Source organism: Calidris pugnax, unplaced genomic scaffold (genome assembly GCF_001431845.1).
Source record: "Calidris pugnax isolate Ruff unplaced genomic scaffold, ASM143184v1 scaffold94, whole genome shotgun sequence".
Lineage (NCBI taxonomy): Eukaryota > Metazoa > Chordata > Aves > Charadriiformes > Scolopacidae > Calidris > Calidris pugnax.
The window spans coordinates 925,942-937,701 of NW_015090822.1; the positions used below are offsets into that span (position 1 = coordinate 925,942).

At 42.8% G+C, this 11,760-nt stretch overlaps 1 protein-coding gene across 1 annotated transcript; it reads left to right on the forward strand.

The window, feature by feature from the left end:
- Positions 1-307: 307 nt before the first annotated feature.
- On the forward strand, positions 308-9,221 carry DCUN1D1 (DCN1, defective in cullin neddylation 1, domain containing 1). Its single transcript, XM_014939825.1, has 7 exons — positions 308-424; positions 946-1,162; positions 2,353-2,521; positions 3,098-3,228; positions 6,894-6,976; positions 7,213-7,309; positions 8,244-9,221. Exons 1-7 carry the CDS (start codon positions 422-424, stop codon positions 8,321-8,323), a joined length of 780 nt encoding a protein of 259 aa, XP_014795311.1. The 5' UTR covers positions 308-421; the 3' UTR covers positions 8,324-9,221.
- The last annotated feature ends 2,539 nt before the right edge of the window (positions 9,222-11,760 follow it).

Below are 11,760 nucleotides of genomic sequence, written 5' to 3' on the forward strand. Positions count from 1 at the left end.
GCAGGAGGCCTGGAATTCCAGAGCCCTCACCTCGGCTCCTCGCTCCCCCACCTGCCTCCGGCAAAATTACTTACTATTTTATTATTTTTTTTTTTAGCTTCAGTTGCTGCACCTGTGAAATGGAGACAATGCCTCCTCACAGGAATGTTTTGCAAATTATGTAGGTGGAGTTGAGCACCTTCAAAGTGGAAGATCTTTTTTTAAAAAAATAATTAAATATATCTTAAAAGATATTTCTGTGTGTAGCTCCCTGAAATGGGTGGCCCAGCCTAGTTCCTTGCTGCCATCAAGAGGCACATCAGGAGATGCTGGTCCTGGCAGCCTGGTCTCGCCCTGATCCTGTGCTGGCTGGGGTTTCTGTTGGCTCGTCAGCGGCACTAATGAACACTGGCACTAACGAACACCGGCCTCTCGCCCAGGGATGGTGAGCTGTTCAATGGCCCGTTTCATCTAACAAATATTCTGATAGCTATGGGCTTTATTTAGCCATCTCAGTTGCCCTTTTTTGGTAGGTGTAGCATTCTTCTGTTAAAAGGAGGAGAATTTCTTTTCCTTTTAAAAAAACAAAAATTGGTTTAAATCAAAAGGTGTCCCATCTTACAGCTGTGTATGGATTTTCTTCAGCGCTCTCTCCAAGTATGCAATAAGAATATCTGGTTTTTTATTTCTGTGATTGCTTTGCCAGCATGAATTTTGTGATGGTTTAACTCAGTTTTGTTTACAATGTAAAGTAACTAGAATGAAGGTGAGTTTCAATAAAAAAAAAAAAAAAAAGAGGAAATAAGTGTCGGTTTGAGTCTAACAGCCCCAGCAGTTAGAGAAAGTTGAATTGCTTGGGAAAATTATAAAAGGTACTGATTTAAAAATACTAGCAATACTGATGATATTATTTTTATTTTTTTTTTTGTCCAGTAAAACATTTCTAGTTTTGTCTCTTTTCACTAGAACAAGTTGAAATCATCACAGAAGGATAAAGTGCGTCAGTTTATGGTCTTCACACAATCTAGTGAAAAGACAGCGGTGAGTTGTCTCTCTCAGAATGACTGGAAGTTAGACGTTGCAACAGACAACTTTTTCCAAAATCCTGAACTTTATATACGAGAGAGTGTTAAAGGATCGTTGGACAGAAAGAAGTTAGAACAACTATATAACAGATACAAAGGTGAGTACCCTGAATTTTCACCTTATTTCCTCATTGTGTGTGCGTGTTCTTAATTACAGTGTGTGATTGCAGCTGTGCTCCTGGGCTTGGACACCTTAACTGGCTCTTCTACTAACAATACAAGTTAGAGGGGGAGTATACATAGACTTCTGCTGCACAAAGATTGCATGTGGTCACTTTATGTGCCCTAAATATAGGTACCTTTATCCAAAATTAGGGTCTGGAACTGGAATTGTGTGTGCAGTGAGTAACTGTAATGGCACCATGGATTTTAGGGGGTTCTCCTGGGTAAGGCACTCAGGGCTCACCCTGACAAGGTGAAAGGCTGCATACCAGGGATGGATTCCACCTTAGCTTTTATTCACCTTGTGCTTATTATCAGATAGATAGAAGCAGAGCGGAACAGAAAACAAAGCCTGTTTCCCTGTTTCAGAGCCAGTGTTCAGCTGGTGGTGCCCTGCCCCACAGATAAGGTGGGTTCAGGGCAGCACAACAAATGCTGGGGTTTAGCACTTCGGGGAAAAAAATCTGAAACCCAGTGTTACATTTTCTGTCAGTTTTCATATGCCCTCATAATCCAAATCCCACTTTCCTGGAGTCTTGCTGGCTTGCCTCAGTAGATCTTTGTTAGTGCATCTCACTTCCAGAGAGATTCCTGGAAAGAGGAGGGTGCTGGGCTGACGTGGGATCAGGGAGGGGGCAACATAACTTTCCTCCTGGAGGTCCGTGCACGCTGGTGATGGCAGAAAATGCATAAAACTAGTGCCAACTTGATAGTTCCTGGGCAGATTTGATTATTGTATCAGAACAGCTTGCAAGGACACTGCAGGATTGTTGACAGTGTACACAGACAGCAGCCTCACCAAAGGTGCCAGGAATGAAGTGTGCTGGTGGGAAAGGATGGAAAAGAGGCAGAATGTCGTGCCTATTATTAAGCAGAAAACAAATGTTTGTGGTGCTTTTGCCTCTCAATGAAAATAACATCAGGTTCATTGTATGGGAGGCTTTATTGTAGTAACTTCCTCAATTGTTAAAGCTTAGCTATTGAAAACACTAATTTAATTTTGTTTTTAAAATATTCACTTATAAGGGCCGATGCCAAAAATGGCTTCTTGAAAATCTTCTTAAATACTCGTGAATAAATTTTTCAACAATCTGTTTTTCTTGATACTTACTTTTATATCCCAAAGATCCTCAAGATGAAAATAAAATTGGTATAGATGGTATACAGCAGTTCTGTGACGATCTAGCTCTCGACCCAGCCAGCATTACTGTCCTCATTATCGCATGGAAATTCCGAGCTGCAACACAGTGTGAATTTTCCAAGCTGGAATTCATGGATGGAATGAGTGAGCTGGGGTAAGTGTGCAGTGAGTGTGAAGCACTGATGGTGGAACCCAGTGTCAGAAACTGGGACAGATGGTGAAACAGCCCTGTTTTGGGGAATTCACGGTCCCATTGTCCTTTCAGACTCCATAGCCTTTCTGGGTTTGGCATCACGTGCCTGCCCCTGTGCAGGTGTCTCTGCTCTCTCTGTGCTGGGAGCTCAGTCTCCAAAAAAAGCAGCTTTTGGTGCTCCTTGCCTGGGCTGTGTGAGTGTTTGAGTGAGGTGCCACAGAGCTGCTCAGGTGGGCAGAGCAGGGTGTTGCTCTGCAGTCTGCACACCTTAGGAGAGTGCAGTGTTTATCACAGTTTTATAAAGATCTTGTGGATGACAGCATCTGATGTATCAGCTGGTATGTACAAATGGCAACGGGAAGAAATACAAGTCTCGTTTATTTGTTGTTATAGATGCAGACTAATGAAAGGCTTCCTGAATTTTGTTTTGGTAATCGTATTGTGTTCTGCAAAATACTTACAATTTTTTGTTTGTTATAACTCATATTTTATGGCAAAATGAATAATAGAAATATAAACATGCTTTTTAAAATGCAGATGTGACAGCATAGAAAAACTGAAGGCCCAGATTCCTAAAATGGAACAAGAGTTAAAAGAGCCAGGAAGATTTAAGGATTTTTATCAGTTTACTTTCAACTTCGCAAAGAACCCGGGACAGAAAGGTTTAGGTATGTATGCTCTAGTGTAAACATTTGTTTGGAAATATGAGAAATGACTGATTAAAGCAGGAAGTGAAAATATTGTCATGCAATGAGTCTGAAAGATAGCCACCCTTGGATTACAACATATATCTCTTTTTTTTAAAGATAGGTGTCAATTTAAGGTGTTCAGATAAAAATAGCTGCACCCTCAGTATAGACCACAAAATTGTATGAGGGGGCTTTATTCTGTCCCTGAGTGTGTGCAGTTCTCAGGAATAATCAGTGGATTATGGTCTTGCATGAAAAGGTAATTATACCACTCAGAATTTGCAGCACTGAACAGATTGATTGAAGTTTTACGGGGGGGCTTTATTCTGTCACTGGGAGTGTGTGCAGTTCTCAGGAATACTCAGTAGATGGTCTTACATGAAAAGGTAATTATACCACTCAGAATTTGCAGCACTGAACAGATTGATTGAATTTTTACTTTTAGGATAAATTTAAATGATTTCCATGTTAAGTACACTTGTACAGTCTCTTGGAACACCAAAAATGCTCACAAATGTCTTGTCAAAATAGAATTGGAATAGCACAAACAGGTTTCCCTGTCCTGGGCTTGGTGCCTGTTGTTGTTGTATCGTTGGTAATCGCTGCCTCCCTACAGCCTTGGGTTTTTCCCTCAGCTCACTGAATATTTTTTTTTCATTATTTCAGAGTTGTTCTGCTGGTTGTGCTTTTGATTAATGTAACAGGTGAAGTGGAAGAGTCACTTATTGAAAACATTTTTATTTTTTTTTTTTAGAAAATAAAACTAACACCAAACCCATGACAAAACTCTCTGTCATTCTTTAACGTTTCTGTAGCCTGAGTTTGGGTTTCAGGTGGGTTGTGAGTTCCCTTGTCTCTGGAGAAGCTAAAAGAGCACTGCTGAGCTATTTCGAAGTACTTGGGCATGCACATAGGTCTGAATCCTCCAAATAAATGAGTGGCTGATTCTTATTTCTTGCAGAAAGACATGTAAAGGTTTTGCAGGCTGCTACAAGAGGGAAAATGTGGGCAGTGATTGAATTGAGAGAGGGCAGAAGTGAGGCCATGGAGGGTGTCCGCAGTGGGAACTGTTGCAGGGGTTTGTTGTTTGGGTTTTTATGGTTACCTTTGTAACATTTGTATGTTGTTTTTAATCTTTAAACAGCTTTACACAACAAGGGGTATTTTGCAGAATCCCTGTAAGATGGTGAAAGTGAAATGACAATCACAATAATAGCATAATTACACGATCATTTTTAATTCTGTTTTCTCAAAGCTTCGAAATACCAGAACGATTTGATGTAGTACTTGCCTCTTATTTTCTTCTCCATGTATCTAAGGTATAAAGAAGACTTGCATTCTTTTTCTGATTTCCCCCCAGTCCTATAAGGAAATGAATTTTTTCAGTATCCCAGGTGGAATAGACTTCAATAAAAATTATTTACCAGGAGAACTAACCCCTTGCTTTATTTCTCATTCATCTTGAAGCTTCTTTATGCGGGTTAAGCTCTAACAGTGGCAAAGGCAAGTGCAGTTTCCTCAGATTCATATAGCACATACACAGTCCAAGATTTTTTGTTGTTGTTGTTGTTATTTACTTATTCGTGTGGGTCTGGAAGTGATGTAGAATTAAGCTTAAAACCTGGCTGAGTTTACAATAGGGCAGAATAATTCTGGAAACCCTGAAGCAAAAGACTGTTGGGAGAAGTACGGTGCTGAAAAGTGAGCGCTCCTCGTTAGGCAATTAATTTTGGAGTGCCTAAATAACTGCTTGTAGGAACTTGCAAATTGATTTTAATGTGTATTGGTCTCTAATCTCCCAAACATTGTGTAGTAGCTCTGCCCGATCCCTTGCTATGGTGTAAGTTCTGCGGGTGTTTGAGAAGCTCGAGATGTTTGCATGTGATTTGGGAACACCTTTTAGCTGATGTTCATCTCAGACACCTTGTGCTCCTCTTGCATCTCTCTGGATAAAACTCAAAATGGAGCATAGATTTGGAGACTTTCATATTTGATCCATGAGGACTTCCCTGAGCATTCTTTCACTTTCTTAGGAAAACCTAAAATTACATCTTTACTTTTGAATTTTATGAGTGATACTTTGCGCTCTTTGAGCTGGGTGTGAAAACGACAGCTTTTATTTTCTGAGGAGAAGGGACTTGTGTTTAGTGACTCCTGTTTAATTGGTCTCTGCTTCTCCAAACTCAATCTTACACTTTCGTCTGGAATCACACCCCCTTGCAGCTGCTGGAAAATCCTCCATAATTCTGTTCTTTAGTTTTAGTCAGGAAGGATTATAATGTGAATGTGCTGTTGGAGAAGAACTTTTAATATCAAAGATCCTGAACAGCTCATAAACTTGCCCCCATCACCATCTATTTTCCCTCCAGCAGTGCAGAGTTCGTGCTGTGATTTGTTTGCTGCTGATGTCACCTCTAAGATCCACCTCCCTGTGCTTTTTTAACTAGTTTGGGGGGAAGGGGACTGCTTTTCTTGGCTGGCATCAGAGTTTTTTTCTGTTTCTTTTTTTCTGAGGTGCAGGTGATCAGGTGCCTCTTCCTCACAAGAGGGTTGGTGATGGAAGAAGAGATTTGCTCAAAGGCTGCAAAACGTATAAGAGCTTTTGTTTAAAAAGAGGTCACTTAACTGGGCAGCCTGTTGGGGCTGCTGTGTGCACGGTGACGGGCATGGAATTTGGTAGGGTCACAGTTGGCAGCTTTTTGTTATAATTCCAGAGGCCCGTGCTCCTTCCTGGTGGGGGAAATCTTACCAGGTAGAGAGTGAGAACTCGGACATCTCTCTTTCTTTTACCAGTTACCACTAATAATCAGTAAACACGTGTCAGTGTAGCCCTTGGCAGGTCCCAGGAGGTGAGGAGTTGGGTTTTTTTTACGTGCTGGACTCACCATCTCTTTTCCTACAGCAGCCCCAGGGTGGGGCAGTGGGGTGTCCTGCTCCCTCAGCCCCGGCAGTGCAGGGCTCTCACCCCTGAGAAACACAGGCCAACCTGGCAAGAACTTAACAGGAGTCTTTGGAAACAACAACAACAGAACACTCCAACAAAAAACCCACCCAAAACCTCAACCCAACCAGAAAACCCTCAACAATTGACAAACCAACCATTGACCATCTGCTGGTAGGGCACTGAAAGGTCCTGTCAGAAGGAAACCTGATCACAGCCCTGAGCCCTTGGCAACAGCCGTGTCACAGGGCCAGGGCCTCTAACAGAGTTGCTTTGAAAATGAAATCATAAAAAACTAGTTTTATGTAAATTGTATTTTAGGTATTAAAAAGGTTAAAAAGATCTTACTGCAAAATAATTAAAATTTTTCAAGTCAGTAGCATTTCTAAGACGAAGTATTTCACTGAATTCTAACTAAAGTATATTATATGGCAAAAAGTATATGAAATACACTTCTGTGGTTTGGATATTTTAGTTATATTAATATGGGCAATTTTCCATTCTTCTATATTCAAGTTATAATACCAAAATCTGTAAAATATTTGTGTAACACTTTATTTATGGCTGCCTTTTTGTAAAGGATCCATGAGTATGTTTACATCAGATTAATCTTTTCACCTTTATGAGTATATTTTAGTGCTAGGTACCTGTGGAGATGATTTGAAATGTCTGTCTCTAAAAGTAACCTATTTTAATATTACAGATTTAGAAATGGCCATTGCCTACTGGAATTTAGTACTTAATGGAAGATTTAAATTTCTAGACTTGTGGAACAAATTTTTGTTGGTAAGTTTAAATCTTTACATAAACTGGACTGCAGTATTTTCAAAACTTGGAAGATGAGTATGTTTAAATTATTGAGTAGATGCAATTGACTGTTTTGGGCCAGGCCCCAGGTACTGCACTTCACAGGGGGGACAAGAGCAGTAGGTTTGGGGGGTACGGTGTGTCCGAGATAGTAAAACTGAGTACATATAAGTGGGGGTTTTTAACTTCTTTTTTTTTGAACATCAATTTTCCAGGAACATCATAAAAGATCAATTCCTAAGGATACCTGGAACCTCCTCCTAGACTTTAGTACAATGATAGCAGACGATATGTCGAACTATGATGAGGAAGGTAAACATTTCCATTTTCTTTCCTTAACTTGTGTGTTCCATGGTCCATTTATTGCTGGGTATCTGCTTTGGCACAGCTGTCTAATAACAGCCTAATTCCAGTGTCACTGGGGGCTAAAGTTCACTTAGAGCTCCTTTAATGCCTGCTGTTATCAGCTGTTCCTTACTGCAGGGTTAAAAAAGAAGTACTGAAACTTCCTTAAATTTTCTTTTTTTTTCTTCTGAGTGAGCTCAGATACTAATTCTTTCTTAGAGACAACCCCGATATTTGTCAGTTTAATAAACACAGCTCCTCTGTCAGCACAGCTCTTGGTGTCTGCACCCAAGGAGCTGATTCCTGGCCTGGGCATTTCTTCCTGGGCATTTCTTCCTCCTGTTCCTGCATTTCCTGGCTGAGAAGAGTTTTGAAGTTGGGCTTCTCCAGTTTATGGGACGTGTAGGAATATTAAAGTGAAGCTGGCAGCAGCTCCAGGAACTTCCAGAGCAGAGGGCAGCAAACTTCTGCAACTTCATTTAATAATTACAGACAGTTCTTCCCTTATCACTGAGCAAATGGGCCGCTGCCCACAGTAAATCAATGCAGTTTAGAAAGATGAAAGGCAGAAAACATGCTTTAATGATTTGGAATAAAGATATTTTAAAGGGAGGGGAAAAAAATCCAAACCAGCCCACAGTTATTTTTTAATCTTGATGTGACCATCGTGCACGTGACCCGGGGCCTCTTTCGATGTGGCTGCCCATAATATGTGAAATAATGATGTGTTTTAACTACCTCCTGATAAGGAATAAGGAAGAGTTAGGTAGTGTAAGGGCAGCCTTCGGGGTGGTTGTGTGATGCTGCTGCAGTTATTGCAAGTCAATATCTTGTTAGGGTTGCAGAAGAACGCCTTGCTGAAGTGAGGTCTTATGATCTGGTCTTCTTTTTTTTCCTTCAGGGGCATGGCCAGTTCTTATTGATGACTTTGTGGAATTTGCACGCCCTCAAATTGCTGGGACAAAAAGTACGACGGTGTAGCACTAACGGACCCTTCTAGAGTGTACATAGTCTGTACAAATACCTGACATGGAGAATTGCACAGTCAATTTCTGCTGGCTGGACTGAACTGAAGCTCAATCCTCACGGTATGGCTGAGGGTTGGGACAAACCTCTAAGGATACATCTTGGACCATATCATAATTCATTCTTCTACTGGTGGTTTGGGCTTTTCTTCTAGTCTGGACCGCTCTTGCCAGTTAAAATTCCAACGTTGTGGATTTCATCATGGATTTTTTAAATAATTTTTTTTTTTTTTTTTTTTTTTGGTGGACCACCCCAGTTTCATCTCCCATGAGCCCGAGAAGCTTTATAATTATTTTGAGGTTTCTGGTTTCACATAAAGCACAATGCTGGTCATCATCAGCCAACCATTGTACGGCATCTGAATGATACAGATCAACATCAAAACAGTTTTTAAAAGAATCCTTAAATATACACTTGGGGCTAGTTGCAAAGACTGCATCGATAGCACTTCCTGTGAGAGTGATATATTTAAGTGTACCGGGTCCGATAGTTTTTTTTCTTTTCTTTTCTTTTCTGGAAAAGTTACAGGTATCGTATAAGTGAGTTTGAGTATCTGGTAAAAACCATCGCAGAAATAACCAGGAAAAGGTGAGGTTTGGTTGATGCTGGGGTGCCTGGGTGCCCTCTGAAGGGCTTGGGGATGCTGTGGTGGCCTCGGGAGCAGCTGGAGGTGGGGACAGCCCCGGGCTCGGGGTCCTGCTGGGCTCCGGGGAGCGGCACCGAGACGGCGGAACCCAATATCCCCCAGGTTATCATCTGAGAAACCAGATTTCATTACAGTTCTGAAATGCTTCTCTGTCTGTCCAAGAAAGGTTTTTCATTTCTGTGGAAATCTAAAACTTGAAGTTTTGAATTGGTGTCTTAAATGTTTGCTACACAATACAGTATTTTAAATGGAGACGTGGAATTCCTGCGGCCGAGGTCTGGCGGAACAAACAGCCCTGCTGTGCACCACGCTGCTGAGGGTGATGTGAGTCTGGGTTTTGAAACCATTATCCTGAGAAGTAAGTTAAGCCTTTATAACGTATAGGTACTGCCATTATGGATGACACCTGCTTTTTAATTACTTTGTTGAGATTTCCTTAAATTGACATATCACTGTGGTTGCCAAATACAGAAATTAAGAGTAAAGCTTTCCCAAACAAGCACAGACCAGATCTAAAATACCGCCCTGGCTTCCTTTGCTTAAACCCCTCTGCTCGGCTCCGGGGACACCTCCTGGAGCAGCACGTCCAGCTCTGGGGCCACCAGCAGCAGAAGGACAGGGACCTGTTGGAGCCAGTCCAGAGGAGGTCCTGGAGACACTGGGAGGGCTGGAGCCCCTCTGCTGGGAGGGGGGGGCTGAGAGAGTTGGGGGGGTTCAGCCTGGAGAAGAGAAGGCTCCAGGGAGACCTTCAAGCCCCTTCCAGTCCCTCAAGGGGCTCCAGGAGAGATGGGGAGGGACTCTGGATCAGGGCGGAGGGGGAAGGGTTTGACCCTGCAAGAGGGGAGATGGAGCTGAGCTGTGGGGAAGAACTTGTTTGGTGTGAGGGTGGTGAGAGCCTGGCCCAGGTTGGCCAGAGAAGCTGTGGCTGCCCCATCCCTGGAGGGGTTCAAGGGCAGGTTGGAGGGGGCTTGGAGCAACCTGGGCTGGTGGGAGGTGTCCCTGCCCAGAGGAGGGGACTTTAAGGTCCCTTCCACCCCAAACCAGTCTGTGATTCTATGAAATGATTTTGTTGATCCATCACTACTTACTATCTTACTACACTTCACTAAATGGTTTTGTTCAAAACAGGTTCTATCAATTATTCTTTGAATATTCCCAGAGCTCTCGAGCTGCTTTTGTGCTACACGTGGTCTGTCACTCCTCACCTGTTACTTGGGGGGAGATTTGATAAATGCTCCTCAGTGAAACAAGCTGGAAAATACCAGGCTCCGGGGAAAAAAGGGGATAGTTAGGGATCAGGAGAGGGGTTTGGGTCCCTGCTCTGACCAGCCCCGTGAGTCACTGGCACTTGCACTCAACAGCACAACACTTTCATGCAGATGCTAGAGGGTATTTTAGGGAAAAAAAAAAAAAAAGAAGACTATTAAACTGCTAAAAGGTGATATTTGTTCACCCTGTACCCCCCCAGCAGCTCGGTGAAGGGAAGCCCAGGGTGTGTTTGCCCCCAAACCCCCCCTAGACCCTCCAGCCCCGCGACCGGCCGTACCAAACCCCGGCTCTCCCTGCTTTTAGTGTTTCCTTTCAATTCCCTGCAAACACCAAGGGGGGGCCAAGGATGCTGTGAGGGGCTCCATGCGTCCTGGGGGGGTCCAGGGCCGTTCCTGGGGGTCGGGTTTTATCCCAGGCCAGAGCTGACCCCCCCAAAAGGCAGCGGGTGGGCGGCAGTGTCACCCCGGGGAGGGGGGGATTTAAAGGTGTTTCCTTTCCAATGCAAGATCTTGTCAACGAAATAGTGTTGTCCTCAGTTTGGTACTACACGCTTATAATTACTGTGTAATTATAAAGAAATAGATAAAACTTGGACTAATTCTGTTGCCGAGAAGGGTCCTTTGTGCTGTGACGGCACCGTGAGAGCTCTTCCCAGGGAGTGACTGAGGTTTCACGGGGTCTTGTTCCAAGGACAAAGCCTGGGGATTCCAGGGAATGTTCAGCCGTGGGGGCTGTGGCCATGGGGGTTTTCCTTTAGAGAGTTGTGTGGGTTTTCTTTTTTATTTTATTTTATTTTTTTTTTTAAGAATGCAGCCAGTTGCTTACTTGGATTGCTTTAATTCGTAAGTGCTTCTGTCTTCAATTTGATGATCTCCCCTTAAATGGATCAGTTTAATTTTGCCAAATGTCAAGAGAAAAAAAAAAAAAAAGAGGTGGCGAACATCAACTTTGTAACCTGTTTTTATACATTAAACGTGTACAAAATTAGAAGTGCCCTGATATAAAACACTTAATCTTGAGGTTATATTTAGTAAAAAAACCCATCATTTACATATCTCTGTAAGTTCAAATGTAACTTCTTACAATCCCTCATCACCACCAGAGGCAATAAAGCTCCAGTGAAATTGCTGTGCCTGCCTCCTCCCTGCCTCCCGTCCGCTGGTGTTTAAAAGAAAAGAAAGGGTGGAATACTGGCTTTTGGCATAAAATCCCTGTTTTCGGTAAGTCTTTTGGTGGAGGGGGTTTGGGAACTGTCGCATCCCTGCGGGGAGACACCGCACCAGACCCTGCCCCACGGTGGCTCCTTTTATTGGTCACCCCCTTCGTTACCAACTGGTGCCCGACTGTGGAACTGTCTCCCAGGGACACCCAGAGACCCTCACTTTTAAGAAAGAATTTTTTAAGTCTGCATTTAATAAACTGTTGTCGTTCATGCTTTATTTAAACGATGGTATTTGAGCGCGACGGCGTCGGGTTT